This window comes from Mycetomoellerius zeteki, unplaced genomic scaffold, assembly GCF_001594055.1.
Source record: "Mycetomoellerius zeteki isolate Tzet28-1 unplaced genomic scaffold, Tzet1.0 scaffold415, whole genome shotgun sequence".
In the NCBI taxonomy this organism is placed as follows: domain Eukaryota; kingdom Metazoa; phylum Arthropoda; class Insecta; order Hymenoptera; family Formicidae; genus Mycetomoellerius; species Mycetomoellerius zeteki.
The window spans coordinates 2227197-2241985 of NW_017257409.1; the positions used below are offsets into that span (position 1 = coordinate 2227197).

The window sequence follows — 14789 nt, forward strand, 5'->3', positions numbered from 1 at the left end:
ATTATTATGTATATGTCACATAATCATTACTCAATTTATGTATTACAGTTTACAATATTGTTACATTAAATCCTTATTGCCGTCATACTAATCAGGGGGGGTGTTAACTTTCAATTTTTTAACATACAATTTTTACCGGATTTTCAGTGTACATTATACAACAATATCATTATAATAAATGAGACTGAACGAATTAATTTTTGTTCTAACATTACACAAAATTAATTAACTTATTACATTTTTGATAAAGTTATTGATACTTTATTGTGACAACAATGTATAAAATATTTGAAAGATTCTTAAACATTAAAAAATAAGGTATTTTAATGCAATGTGCTGTGTGCAATATTGTCGTGTATGCGATACGCTGTGTATAATATTGTCGTGTGTGCAATGTGCTGTGTGCAATATTGTCGTGTGTGCAATACGCTGTGTGCAATAATGTCGTGTGTATAATACGTTGTGTGCAATATTGCTGTGTGCAAATGAAGCTATAGGCAATCATTTTGTAGGCAAACAGAGCTCTCCCTATTTTCTACATGCTTTTCAATTTATTTTCCTTCTATTCTGACAGATAATTTTTTGGCATGCGAATCTCTTTCATAAAATATTAAATATAAGTTACATCCTTTGATGATTTAAAAATTTTTTATTTGATTATTTCTGAAATAAGTAGCTGTGGTAATAATGACTCTTATGTAACAAATATAATTTTATATTAATATTGTCATTATAAGTTAATTAGTCAGAAAATTAAATATTTAATCTCCAAAAAAATCTTTAAAATCACGTAGCAGAATTAGTAATTACGTATTCTAATTGAACAAATTAACACAAAGATAGACTAAATAATTCACAAAAATATACAGGGTGTCTCCCCTTAAGCGTTGTTCGGGTCTTTACAGGACACCCTGTATAGCCCACATAATGGATTATATTTTCGTGAATTATCATATTTTGGATTAAGCACAGCGATACATATATGTATAATATAATCCTAATTTTCTAATTATATTTGATCACCTATATTAATAATAAAAATACCGTGCATATCTCACAATATTCGAAATAGAAATTCTAAGTAATAAAAAATAATAACTTTGCTATATAAATAAGTCTAGTTTCAGGAAATTTCAAAACGTAACGGTTTGTTAGAACAGTTAAATTATTCAATGTTAATTATAGATTAACATTACAATTAATAATTTTGATCGAATCATTTCAGTAATATCAAGAAAATTTTAATGAGGCCACCGTGCGGCATGGACATTTCATTAAAGTCTTAGAGCGATGGAAATACAATTATAACCAAGCAGTTGTAGATATTTCAAGCAAGATTTAAAGGTGTTGTTGTGTATGTTGCGAAGCAATCTCTCTTCTCTGTTCCTGTTATATCATAAATCGGATGAGAATAAAATCCGATTTTTTTCTTAAACATAATAGAGAATTCGATCAGTATCGAATTGCTCATTGCTTCAACAAAAATAAGAGTCCTTGACATAATCAATCTATGAGATAGTTCTTTACAACTTCATCTTCTTTCATTTATTTCCAGAATTATATCTAGAAATATATTTTAAGATCATTTTTCTTTCAAATGCGAAAGAGGGGAGATCTAGTAAATTCACTTATATGTAAGTATTGTAAGTGAGAAAATTTTTATCTGCATCAGTTTTAACAAAAAATTACAAATAATCGGTTATCCTGACATTTTGGTAAATTTTCAATAAAAGAAAAATATTTATTAAATTTAGTAAAATATTTATTAACTCTCTTTGAAAAAGTTTATACTTATCGCAATATTATTGCAAAAAGGGATACGAATTAATGTGAACAATCTAATAAAAACATTAATTTATATATTAATATATCCGTAATAAAAAATTACTAGAAATAATTTTTAAATAAATAGTGCTTCAATACTTTGACTTTATAACTCTTAAGTCTTATTATTCATAGTCGTGATTTAAGCTGAGATTCGATGTGAGTTTATAAGTTTAAATCATAGTCTTTCATTTGAAAAACGTTTTTATAAACGGTTTAATAAATCCGATTGATTCAAACTTTGATTCAAATTTAGCTCGTCTAAAATAAGGATCAATCGTAATTCGATATAGTATAATGAATACGGACAGTAGGATTGATATCGTTATCATTACATAATTTTTTTTACCATCCATAATAACTATCTAACGATAATATGATGGTACCGACAGTGTCGTTACGGCGTTATAAAACTGGAATACAAATAATTATTTAATGAACAAGGTCTTAATTAATTTTTTATTAAACAATATTTTTAAATTGTTGCATAAAACAGCAAACTATGTTTAAGAAATAACTCAACAAATTTAGTCAAATTCTAACTTAAAATTTAGTACATTGTTCGAATAAATTTTATGTAAGATATCATATTATTATTTGTATTTAATGATATTATATATCTTGCACATTTATTGGAATAATATACCTATTAATTTTTAATTTATACTTAAATTTGTTTTGACTTTTCTTAAGCACAGTTTACTATTTTACGTAACAATTTAAAAACATTGTTTAATAAAAAATTAATTAAATTTTTATTTATTAAATAATTATTTATTAATTAAATAATAAATTTTTATACATTGATTAAATTAATATTCAATCAAAGAATAGATTATAATTATTGACACACAATAGTGTCGTACGAAATAGCATTGTACAAAACTATTTTATTTTTTACTACTTTTTTTTAATTAGAATTAAAATTTTTCGAATCATTAAATATTTTAAATAAATACATTAAAATTAAAATTAAAATTAAACATTTCAAATAAATATACATTAAATTATAGGGTATTAATAATTTAGATTTTATGTTTTATCCGATTTAAAAGTGTCATGTTTTGGAAAATTATTACATATTAACTATTACATATTAACTATGGTGCGGTGGCGGCCCTAACATTAACTTTTTCTCTCTCTCTCTCTCATACTACTTTATTCTTCATAGAAAACTGCGCTCATCAAGCATAGTGTGAGTCACTTCGAAAGCTCATCGAGCTTTTCTCATACAGTCGATAAAGTAGGAAAGAAAGCATTGTTGTGACGTAGATTCATATCATGTGAAAGAAGCTTATTAGGCATCTACTTTATCAACAGATGCAAGTTCATATAATGGGATTGTGTGTTTACTCCATTTACGCATAAAATATAATCTACATCTACGTATATATAATATAAAATATCTAAACTATGTTTTACATGTCATGTATGTAAACAACCTATGGCTTATCGAAGCCTATGTTCTTTATTGTTATACTAGACTGCACTAAATACTCAAGTTAGATGTATTGACAGTTATAAAACTTATTACTTCTTCTATGCTTTATGCTATAATTTATAATATATTCGTATAAATTTAACTCAAACAATATACAATATCCATACAGCACATTTTATCTGAGAGACATGGGAAAGTCCTTATAAAACGTTCAAAAGATGTAGAAACGAGGGGGTAACCACTAGGTGAAATATTGTCCCACAGATTACATGATTTCATATGATTTTATCTGATTACAAATAATTTTTTCCACTACATATGAAGTAATTTGGTAAAATATACGATTTTATTTAATATTATACAATGGTTTCTCGTGGTTTTGGTAATTGGTGGATATGTAATTATCGGATTATGCATAGAGATTTCATATAAATTTTATAATGATTTCGAGGACTCTGTCCCACGATTACATTAAGTGGTTACCCCCTCGTGTAGAAATGTCCTTAGACGTTTAGAAGATATAGAGATATTCAAACGCCTTTAAGACATCCCTTTAAGATCTATGCTGTATGGGTAAAAATTTCATGTATAAACGTATTGAAATATACAGCAATTTTAACCTAATAATACTTGATAAATATTATAAGCATCAAAAGGCGATAGAGCATTGTTATAACAGTTTATATACTTTTAATCAATGATAAACAAGTCATAACATAAAAGCAATAATTGTTGCAATCGTAGCAATTTTTGTCCAATAATTTGAACAATAACAAAATTAAATATCTACTTTTATTCTTAAAAGCTTGCTACTTTACTAGAAGGCATAATGTAAATAATCAAATTCCAATATACAATATATCACTTTTAAATAAAATACATTTACCAATAAATACATAAATTTAAAACAATTTATATTTGTTTTTGAAAACAATTAATTTATAATAAAAACGTTAAAAACACCACAAATTTAATCAATAAAGTAAAAAAGATGGTTCTCTTTTATCTAATGTAAATTTTGTCTTTTAAAAAATTGCGACATTAATAATATACAGATAATTTAATAAAAATAGAATTTCTTTTCGGAAACGTTTTCTTTTTTTGTAATATCCTTATGTATCTTACACAATATTAGATATGTGGCTTTATGTGAAGCAAATTATAAGAAGATGATGCGCTCAATTTATACGGTTTATCATCCGCGGCATAATCGACAAGGCACCTAATCGAGGTAACTTCGCGTAAATAATGTTATTAAACAAAGCTTCAGATTTAGAAATGGTGTAGGGGAAATCGCATTACTCGACAGAATAAACACGGTGCACGAGGGAAGGGAAATCAATGAACCAGTTGATCACATCGATAATGTTTGTTACGAAACATTTCCCCTCTGTATTAAACTAAACAAAAGTTCCAAATACTAGTATGAATTACCTTCAGTAAATGATATACATCGCTAAATAGATAGCATTTAATTTTAACTTCCTTTAATCCATATACTTAAATGCGAAATTAAATTATGTGCAATGTGATAATTAAATTTGCATTATTGAGATATATGGCTTTATGTGAAATTATATAAGAAGGTGACGCGCTCAATTTATATTATTCATCCGCGGTATAATTGACAAGTATCTAAAATCAAAAATAACGGTCATTTAAAAACAAAAACAAAATCAGAATACAAGACGTCTTTAAAAGATGTCTGATTTTATATTTTGTATTATCTTAATATCGACCTATTGCAAAAATGTTTTTATGAATTGTAAACTATTTTATTTAATTATCCTTTTATCTATTTAAACGTCATATTATTTTTAAATTGCAATTCAATATATAGAACATATTTTAAATGCACTTTTTATATTTATATTAGACTAATCTCAATTCCATAAAGAGATGACAAGGATACGAATGTATTCGAGCGTGAGAACACTTTGAGAAAATTGAATTTGATCCTTATAGTTTTGAAAACGTGCAGAGAAACTGATTGATAATTCATGATAATAATCACGTCAGGCAGGCAGAATAAAGATATGACAACGCAAAAGAAATGAACTCCGACATTTCCGTTACAAGAACAGTGTCTTATTAGATGATGTTCGTACGCAAATTTGCTTCAGAATTTTGTTTCTACTTTTAATATAATACAATCTTTATTCTGCACTAAATAGGAATCCTGTTAGAAGAAATTAAATATACATATGTGTACACATATCCTATGTAGAATGGTATCGTCTATTTAATGTCATTTATTAGTCATTCTTATGACTAATCTGATGAATCTAACATTTAAAATAACGTCTAAACATCGTAAAAATAACGTGAATTTATCACAGCCACATACCGTCAATTATGACGTCGAAAATATGTCACTATTTTTAATTTTGTTATTGTAAATGTTTACAACATAAATGTAGTGACGTTATTAATTGATTATTAGTCGAAGTCATCTATCCGATGTTAATAAATATAACGTTGTAAATAAGTCGTAGGATAAATAATTGATGTCATTAATTAGTAAAAAAACGTCATTATTACATCTTAAATAGCTAACTGATGTCAGAATATATGACGACAGCTTCCTACCTGAGTATATGTACATACATATGTATATAGCAAGCATTACAGTTTACATTTCTACATGTAACTTTTTATAGAAAAAAAAAACAATTAGAGCAAATTTAATTACTCGTTAAAACCGATATGTTACGGGGTACTAGTATTTATATTTATACATTTTCTCAGAGTCACTTTGAGATCCTTTTTATAACATCATAAACATACGTTGATATCTCCTTTCTGTTAGTGTCAACAAATCTTTTAAATAAGTTTTTCTTGTAACTCTATATATATCGAGCTTCTATCTTATTATTCTATCTCTGCCATTAATATTGAATAAAAACATTTTTTATTTGTTCCGTTTAGATTATCCCTTTTCGCCCAAAATAATTTCCAAACAAATTTGAATAGTACAAATAAATATACGAGTTATATTATATAATATATATTACAAGTTGTTTAACTATTTACAAAATTAATGTAGTAATTCCTCCGATATTTTTCGAATTTTTAACAGTAAAAGCAAAACGTGCAAAAACATTGCTAAAAATAATATTTATCACAAAGTAAACTTTTCTGCGTCAGAGAAGATTATTCTCAATTGCTAATCTGCGCAATTCTATACATAGAACTGTACAAAAGTGCTTCATGAATAAATATGGAAAATTTATTCCTATTACACTCATATTTTCCATTAACTACAATTGCATTCTTATAGTCTTTACACAAAAAAATTAAGAAGTAATTTTAAATAAATTTATAGAAATTTAAAAAATTTTCTTGAACATAACTGAGACCTATTCATTTCTTACAATTAGTATAATAATCTTAAAGAATAAATAACAAGTGCTATGTATTTTTTTCTCTCTATATATTAATGTATCTTTAAATTAAACCGAAATCTATAAAAGTAAAACTCATGATGAAATTATTAAATAAATTAAGACTTATACTAAAAATTATGAATTAATTGCACATATTGAAAATCGACCTTTGACTTCTCTTTTATATAAAAGGTATCCAACTAAATAGTTAAATTCTTATTATGAACAGTGCATATTATGTGTTATTTACTTCATTGATTCAATTTTTCTTTGTATGATTTTTAGATAAAAAGACAAGAGATTTTACTTTACAGGTTAGGTCATTTTCTACAAATACACTTGTAGTTATCTGATGAAATATTTGTTTACGATATGATAACCTTATTGAGAACATCCTATGTAACACGAATACACATTAACTTATGTTAGTGATGCATTTGTGACTCCTGCTGCTTATGCTATATCGCAGTTCATTGATCTGGAGAATCCAATACGATTGGATTATAGTTCGCTTTATGCTCTAGTTAATATCGCTAATGATTGAATCGATTACTTACGTGTAACGAATAAAAATGGGAAAAATATAGCTCCACACTTACCTGAAACAAGAAAATTAAGATATCGTGAATGGGCTGTTTAAAGTATCTAATAAAAAAATAGTAAGAATAACAACACATTTAAATAAAATAACTACGAATTTTTAATTTTCCTGACAAATTTTTTAGCTTGAATACATTAAAATAACAATAAGAATAAATAATAAAAGTAATCAGTTCAAATATTATTCACAATTTTTTAAATGTATTAGAATGCTATTTTTATATATATGATTACTTTATTTTTAATAACCTTACTTATTATAATAATCATATTTGTTATAATTGTATTTATCCAAAAACATTTTGAATAAAGAAATTCACAATCATATGTGTGTGTGTGTTGCAATGAAAATAATTTTTTTTAAATTAATACAGATTTTAAGAAAATTATATACAAAATAGATATTTTAATTTTTAAGTACATGTTTTAAATAAATATTATATACTATTTTGCAAAACCTTTTGCATCATTACATATAGATAGTACATTTATACACTTTTTAATATACAGATTTAACTCAATGTCAATTTTAACAACGTAATAATTGTGCAAATTAAATGCATAAATAATATCTCTTATTAAATTAATTAAAGCTTTATCTCTTGTTTAATTTCGTATGATTACTTCATGCAGATGTATTTTAGCTATTTAAACTACTAATTAGTAATCGAAATAAGCATAACGGTTAGACAAAATGATAATAACTTAAAATGAGGCAAAATGAAAGTAGGTACTGAATATGCAAGTATTCGAAAAGAAACCTCGTTTCAACCTAATATTGAAAGCACTCTAAATCTAAATTTTTTTATTAAAAGCACTCTAAAGGACTTGGATGCTGCTTGAAAATGCAGTTTAATGATCTTTCCGTGATTAAAAAGAAATGAAAAATTTTGCTATTCTTGCTCATTCTTGGAACAGTTTTAAAACATCAACATTGTTATCTTATTGTTGTCTTATTGTTAGAATTTTCACTAAAAACAAAATCAATAATCCATTATGAAAAATAAGAGGACAGACATCAGCACAAAATGAATCATTTTCTAATGTCTGATAAAATCCAATTTATGCGCGATATAAAATCACTTGAAATTACTTTTATTTCGCCATATCTACTAATAAAATCATATTACCCCTTAAAAAGTTACGAAATGCGTTAAGTAATGTAACAACAGTTAAAACAAAGATATATAATAGCCACACATCTGTGTATATGTAGAATAAAATACAATAAAGTTGCAAATTTCGTCACAATTTTACTTAAAGATATTGCTAGAAGATATTAATTTTGGCTTAATATTGCTATGAATTTGAATTTAATAGATAAAAGATGATATTAAACTTGTTTTCGAAGAATTTACGACGTCATGTACATAAGTTCGTTTATGACATTTCTGAATGCAAAACGCTATTCGACATTAAAATCTAAGAAACCTTATTCTGTTATATTATATTATGCTTTCTTCTACTCAAAATTATATAGTATTTTAAATTTATAAAAATTATTTCTTATGTCTATGCATTCGTTTTTAAGTTTATCGTTTATGTCATTACGTATCTTTTTATGTGATTATCATAATTTATATATTCATTCTTATAATAGAATAGCTATAATATGTATAACGCACAAAAATTATGAGAAATAAATCATCTATAAATGTTGCATTTGTTAACATTAACATAAATTTCTAAAAAAATTATGTAAATTTATCTAATTATATTAAATAAATAATATAAGTTTCTAAAAGAATTCTAAGAAATTGACTTCATATTTGCAAAAATTGACGTTATAAATTATAAATGTAACGTATACAAACAAAATACTAAAATCGCCATCATATATTTAACTTAAAAGAACTTGTAAAAACTTTCTGGAAAATATATAAATAAAAGCAATATATTTCAGGCATATGAAAGATCCTTTCATCTCTTCAAACTAAAGTAAACTCCTCTTTTTCATCTTAGTCCCTTTGGAAATCACTATTATTTCATTGTAATGTGATTTAATAGAAAATTGTATATTAAAAAACAACCTCTCATAACTTTAATACTGCTAACAAAATTTTATAGATATTATTATGTATAACAGAATATGTATCAGAATTTTTAAAATAAATATTGTTATATTACATTTAGTTTATTCATGTTATACAATTTTTTATATAAATTTTACATGAAATTATTCATCATCTGCCTACGAAATTTTGTTGTACTGCTATACGGGATCATGTTAAATTTATATACTGTGACACACAAAGCACACTTATGGTTTTATTGTCCGATATATTATAGCAATCACTATTGGTTTTCGATGAAATGACCATATACATATGACATTGTCGATAACGATGATCGATAATCGGAAGCTTTTTCTTTGTAGAGTCGTTTACTCTGCACTCAGTCGTTTACGATGCACTCACGAGACAAAGCATCTGAACGCTTGCTCAATAAAAAAAGTTGATAACGATATTATTAACCTCTCCCACAACACTTTTAACATTTTTATTTAAAACATGGTCAAACCTACTTGTCCATTTTATCTATATCATGACGGATATTAATAAGCTTACTTTTTTTTATTAAGGAGAAGAGATAAAAAATGTAAAATTTTTTTTTAAAAAGAGCCTAAATAATAATGCTCAATAATAATACCTAAAAAAATACAAAAAATTTTTATAATAAATTTATTATTTTTCATGCATCTTTATTTAGAATAGCTATAATAGCTGTAATAGCTATGACATATTAATGTATTTATTATCTTTTATACAGCTTGTAAATTATTATTAGTAGAATAAATTGGAGAATTTTGCAAAGTAATAGTGTAGTAGAAAATATAACAAAAATTCCTATGGTAACCTATACGTTAAACATAAAAATATGAATAAGAATAAAACGATGAAATTATTATCGAAATAAAAGCTCATTCATAATCATTTATTTCAATAGCATAAAACTTGATAATAAATATAAAAAATTCGTAAATATGATTCAAATTTTATTTCGTTCAAAATTATACTATATTTGAAGTTATATATTGTTTTATCTTATAAAAATACGGATAAATGTAAATTTCATAAAAGATAAGTATAAATAATTCTTGTTCTCATATTATTTCTAAATATTATGAAAATTTATTTTTATGTTTTTAGAGTTTATATAGCATAATTAATTTAATATTTTGTGTATTACTTTGTTAATTTTTTACGTAAACATAACTTTATATAACTTTATAATAAATATATAACTTTATAATAAATAATATAGGTCAAAAAATTTTATTTTATTGAATATATTCAACAAAGCTGACTTTTTTTTACGAAACAATAACTTAGTGAAAATTTAAAAATTCATAATTCTTTTCATGGCATGTAATCATGTAGCTATGTTGAAATAAAAGAGTTAATTCGCCATGCAAATTAAGTCCGTATTTAATAAAAGCCATTCGACTTCCGGACTCTAGGCAAAGATCATACTAATCTTGTATTAGGATTATCTAACGAAACGTAAGCCGATAGTTTATGAAGTAGAATAAAGTCAGAACGTCCGAATCGGAAATCGACGAACCTTTCGTCCAACCTGAAAGACGACCTGGACAAATCGCTCCAGGCGCTCATGCTCCGGCTCCGTCTCCTGCAGGATTGCTGTGGCGTCAGCAGTCTATTGCTGCTTCTTCGTCTAGTAGACGACAGATTCTCTGCTTGAAAATATACCCTAGGCGCTTTCTGCTGGGACACGCTCGGTGGCGTCGAGGTCGGCGTAACCGCCGTCGAAGTGTGGAGTTCCGGCAGGGCCTCGTAGTCCCATGCTCTTGCGCCCATATCGAGCAGGGGCACTGACGAGGCTGCGCTGGAACCACGGAGCGGGTCCCGAGGCTTGCGATAATGAAACAGGGCGAAGATCTTACAGCACTTCGACTCGTTCTCCTTTTCTTTCTTCTTTTCCTTCACTGCTGGCAGCTTCACTTTGAAATGATCGCAGGACGTGTGAGATTTACCGGCGACGTCCGGCCACATCGTTCCTTCGACCACATCGCCGTAAATCTTCTCCAATCATTCAACTGAATGGTTATAATTAATCGACGAAGCACAGTAAACAAATCCGAAGAAATACATAATTGATTGATAACAGAGAAGATGAATTAATGAATCTTGAATAAACATCTTGAGGAAATGATGATCAATTGGCTTATTAAAATTTGTCCACCTCTTCTATGGTTCTTCTACTGTTGTGGTTTTATTTCACGAAATTATAACGTAAATGCTTGCATAACTTTGTAACATTTCTATACTCATATCCTCCATTAATCTTGCATGTGCGGTTATTGTTCCTTTAATTATTAAAATCAAATTTGAAGAGAAGTGACTATCAACAGAGATACAAAATATATGCTCAAACGTTACACTAAATTAACAAAGCCCTTTTATTTTCAGTTTTTAAAGAGGTTTCAAAGAAGATTCGATTAGGATGCTACTTTATTAATCTGTAGCAGACAACAAAATCAAAAATGCAAGCGTGGAAAAAATACAAGCGTTTGCTTAAAGTTGCTTCACTATCTGTGAAAGTTGATTACGTTCTAGCCAAAAAGTGTTGTCTTCCTTATAGAAATAGCTAGAAACACTCGACAAAAGTAAGTTGATGAAAAAGAAGATAATCTTGTGAGAGCTATCTGTGCACGATGAAAAGAATTCTCGAACGATTTGAATAATTTCGATCTTATTTCCAATCCACCGAGTAAATTTGTATCAGAAATAATTTGTAAGTTCCTGCAGAGATGGATGACGATACTTGTAGATACAGTAACTTTGCGAGGTAGTTTCACATAACTAAAGTATTTCCTGTCTTGTTGAGAATATTATAAGCTATTACACAAACCGCCATAATTGATATTACTTCAGCTAACAGAAGCTCTTAATACCATTAACACACACAATCATGAAAATTTCGAAACTTCGTACCTCTGAACATTAATTTCTATGATGTTAATTTAATGATTTTTAATAAAGCATTCACATTAAACATTTACTTTTTAAAAGCTGCAGTTTCTCAAAATTCTAACTCCCAACAAGCTTTAACAAATCTCATATAACTAACATTTTGATATAATAAATATCATCGATATTTATATTTCTTTTGTTAACTATGTGGATAACAATTTGCGTTAACTACTTTTAATCATCGAAAATGCATCGAAAAGCTTAGTTTATATAATAATAATAACAAGCGCAGAGTAATTTAAAGTTTTGTCCTGTTCTTGCTCAACCGTTGTCAAACTTCGATTATCGTAAAGGAGAGTTTTATGAAACTCGCTTTTTATGTACTATGTTTGACATCAAGTGACACTCATGTTGAATGTCATCATCGCGAGATAACAATAACGATTGATCGCAAATAACAATGCAACAGCATGAAACATTAACGCATCTTGCGCAACTATGGAAGTATATTTGGCAATTCTATTGGAATCGTTTTTATTGATTCGCACTTTCTTGCTCGAGAAATAAAAATACACTTACGTTAAAGCATTTTGTGAGAGATTGAATTCACACTTTCTCTTTTTTGAGTGAAAGTTAAAAGAGTTTTCTAGTACTCCATTTGAGCGGGCACTTTTTTTATCAAAGTAGAGCAATGTTTATTTTAAACTTATATTACTTTACGTACTTTTTATGTATTACAATCTACTTATGTGAATTATTAACGATCATAGTTACACGCACAAGAGGTGAATCGCATAAAAAAATGTTAAAGTACCAAAACAAGATAATAAACTGCTTTTTTTAATAGACTGCTTTTTTACTATTATCTTTTTCACTAAGCAAAAAAATTAGTATTTTATATGATAAGAATCTTATTAGCGGATTCTTCGAGATGATAAAATAACGTCGACCAAATACACAACAACATTCTGATTGATTGCAGCTACTGTCGCCGCGACGGCGGCCGCAAAAACATTTCGAGTCACATATTGTTTGCACGGCACCGTTTCCGTTTGACCTGAATGACGTCACATGATGATCGAAGGTCACGGTCAACAGATACAACTATAACAACGAGAATACGCTCTTTTGCAAGGGACACAAGCTCAAATTTAACATCTCGATAAGGTTACCAGTTTCAGCTTACTAAACGTTTTACTTAACAAGCTCTTGAATGCTCGTATCTTTCAGTATACCTCAAGTATAGATTGTGTTTATTGTGTTAATTTAAATTGCATTTTAGATTTTATCGATTCCACAACCACTTCAGTCTCTCAAATACTTCAACAAATGGCAATTAAGTTTCATACATATTCATATTTTCCTCTTAAAACTCCAGTTCAATGTTCGGCAAAATAATAATAGCGTACAGGTGTTTTCTTGTCTATAAGCAATAAGATCTTTGGATCACGTAGAAACAAGATATGATTCTTTATGTCATGACATACATCTCCTTTTGAGTTTAAAGCCACTTTCTTGAGAATCTGCATTTCGTCAACTTTTTTTAAATCTTTCAATTTTTTTCATTTAAATTTTATTTTTAATACTATCTTCGTAGCATTCTTTACGTTTCGGAAATGTATTTTAAAATTTGCACGTATCAAATGTTCAGTCACTTAATAATCCTTCTTCATATATCAATTGTACTGCTATCATAAATATGAAAACGTTCGATTTTTCACGTGTCAAAGATATTCTCCAAAATTCAATACTAACAAAGGTATCGAAACTTCAAGCCCTCGTTTTGATATCAATAAGCTGTGGTACACTCGCCGCAGGTGGCTGCGTCTCACGAGGATACCATCCTACTGTCACTTCTAGAAGCAGTTAAGGTAGAATCGTTATCCACCTCGTCGTTCTCCGATTCGCTACACTCAGGAACAGGTGCCTGCATTGTTAAGAGTTTCATTTCAATGAGACCGAGAAGTGACAGCAAGTTGTGCGCTTTACGATTTAAGAACGAAGCTTTCGAAAAAGGTACAAGATATCATTGGCGTTCTGCATGCACTCACGATACTTCCTAGCCGACGTCGCTGATCACCAATCCAATTCACAATCGTCACCGAAGTGGAATCTAAAGGGTGCCGTATCGGAGGACAACGAAATGCCGCATCGTCCTTGACATTCGACGAGTGCGTTATGATAATTAGTATATACGACTTGATCACACCCTGAAGAAATCCTGAGCAGCTTCGAGAACAATCCCTCGTGAATCTCACAATTATTGCCGCTCCTTCACATTATGTCATAAACTAGCACAACGACGAGAATCGAACATCTTCGTGAACAATCGGTCTTCATAAGATATAGAATGGCGGAAAGCGAACAGCTGAACGAATCGTATTGTCTCAGCCGATGGTTTTATCGTGGCGTGAGAGAGGAAGACCAGCTTGCAGCTCACTATCCCGTACTGCGGTACACGCTAGCGGTTTTCTCTCGCACGCCACCCTCTTGCGTCCCGCCGTCCTTCCAACCCCTGTATTTCACCTTTTCTCTCTAGCTAGGCACCATCAAGTGCGCTGTCGCGCTCTCTTCCTCTCTCTCACTCTATCATCGCACAGGGTG

At 28.4% G+C, this 14789-nt stretch overlaps 1 protein-coding gene across 1 annotated transcript; it reads right to left on the reverse strand.

Annotated features, from left to right (window-relative positions):
- Positions 1–7114: 7114 nt before the first annotated feature.
- LOC108726385 (uncharacterized) lies at positions 7115–11296 on the reverse strand. The gene is made up of 2 exons (XM_018453896.1): positions 10816–11296; positions 7115–7184 (listed from the first exon to the last, which is right to left on the reverse strand). Exons 1-2 carry the CDS (start codon positions 11262–11264, stop codon positions 7172–7174), a joined length of 462 nt encoding a protein of 153 aa, XP_018309398.1. The 5' UTR covers positions 11265–11296; the 3' UTR covers positions 7115–7171.
- Between the last annotated feature and the right edge of the window lie 3493 nt (positions 11297–14789).

Bases quoted from the DNA above. Each gene is read 5' to 3' on its own strand.
- LOC108726385 (XM_018453896.1), bottom strand. From the start codon at position 11,264: ATGTGGCCGGACGTCGCCGGTAAATCTCACACGTCCTGCGATCATTTC.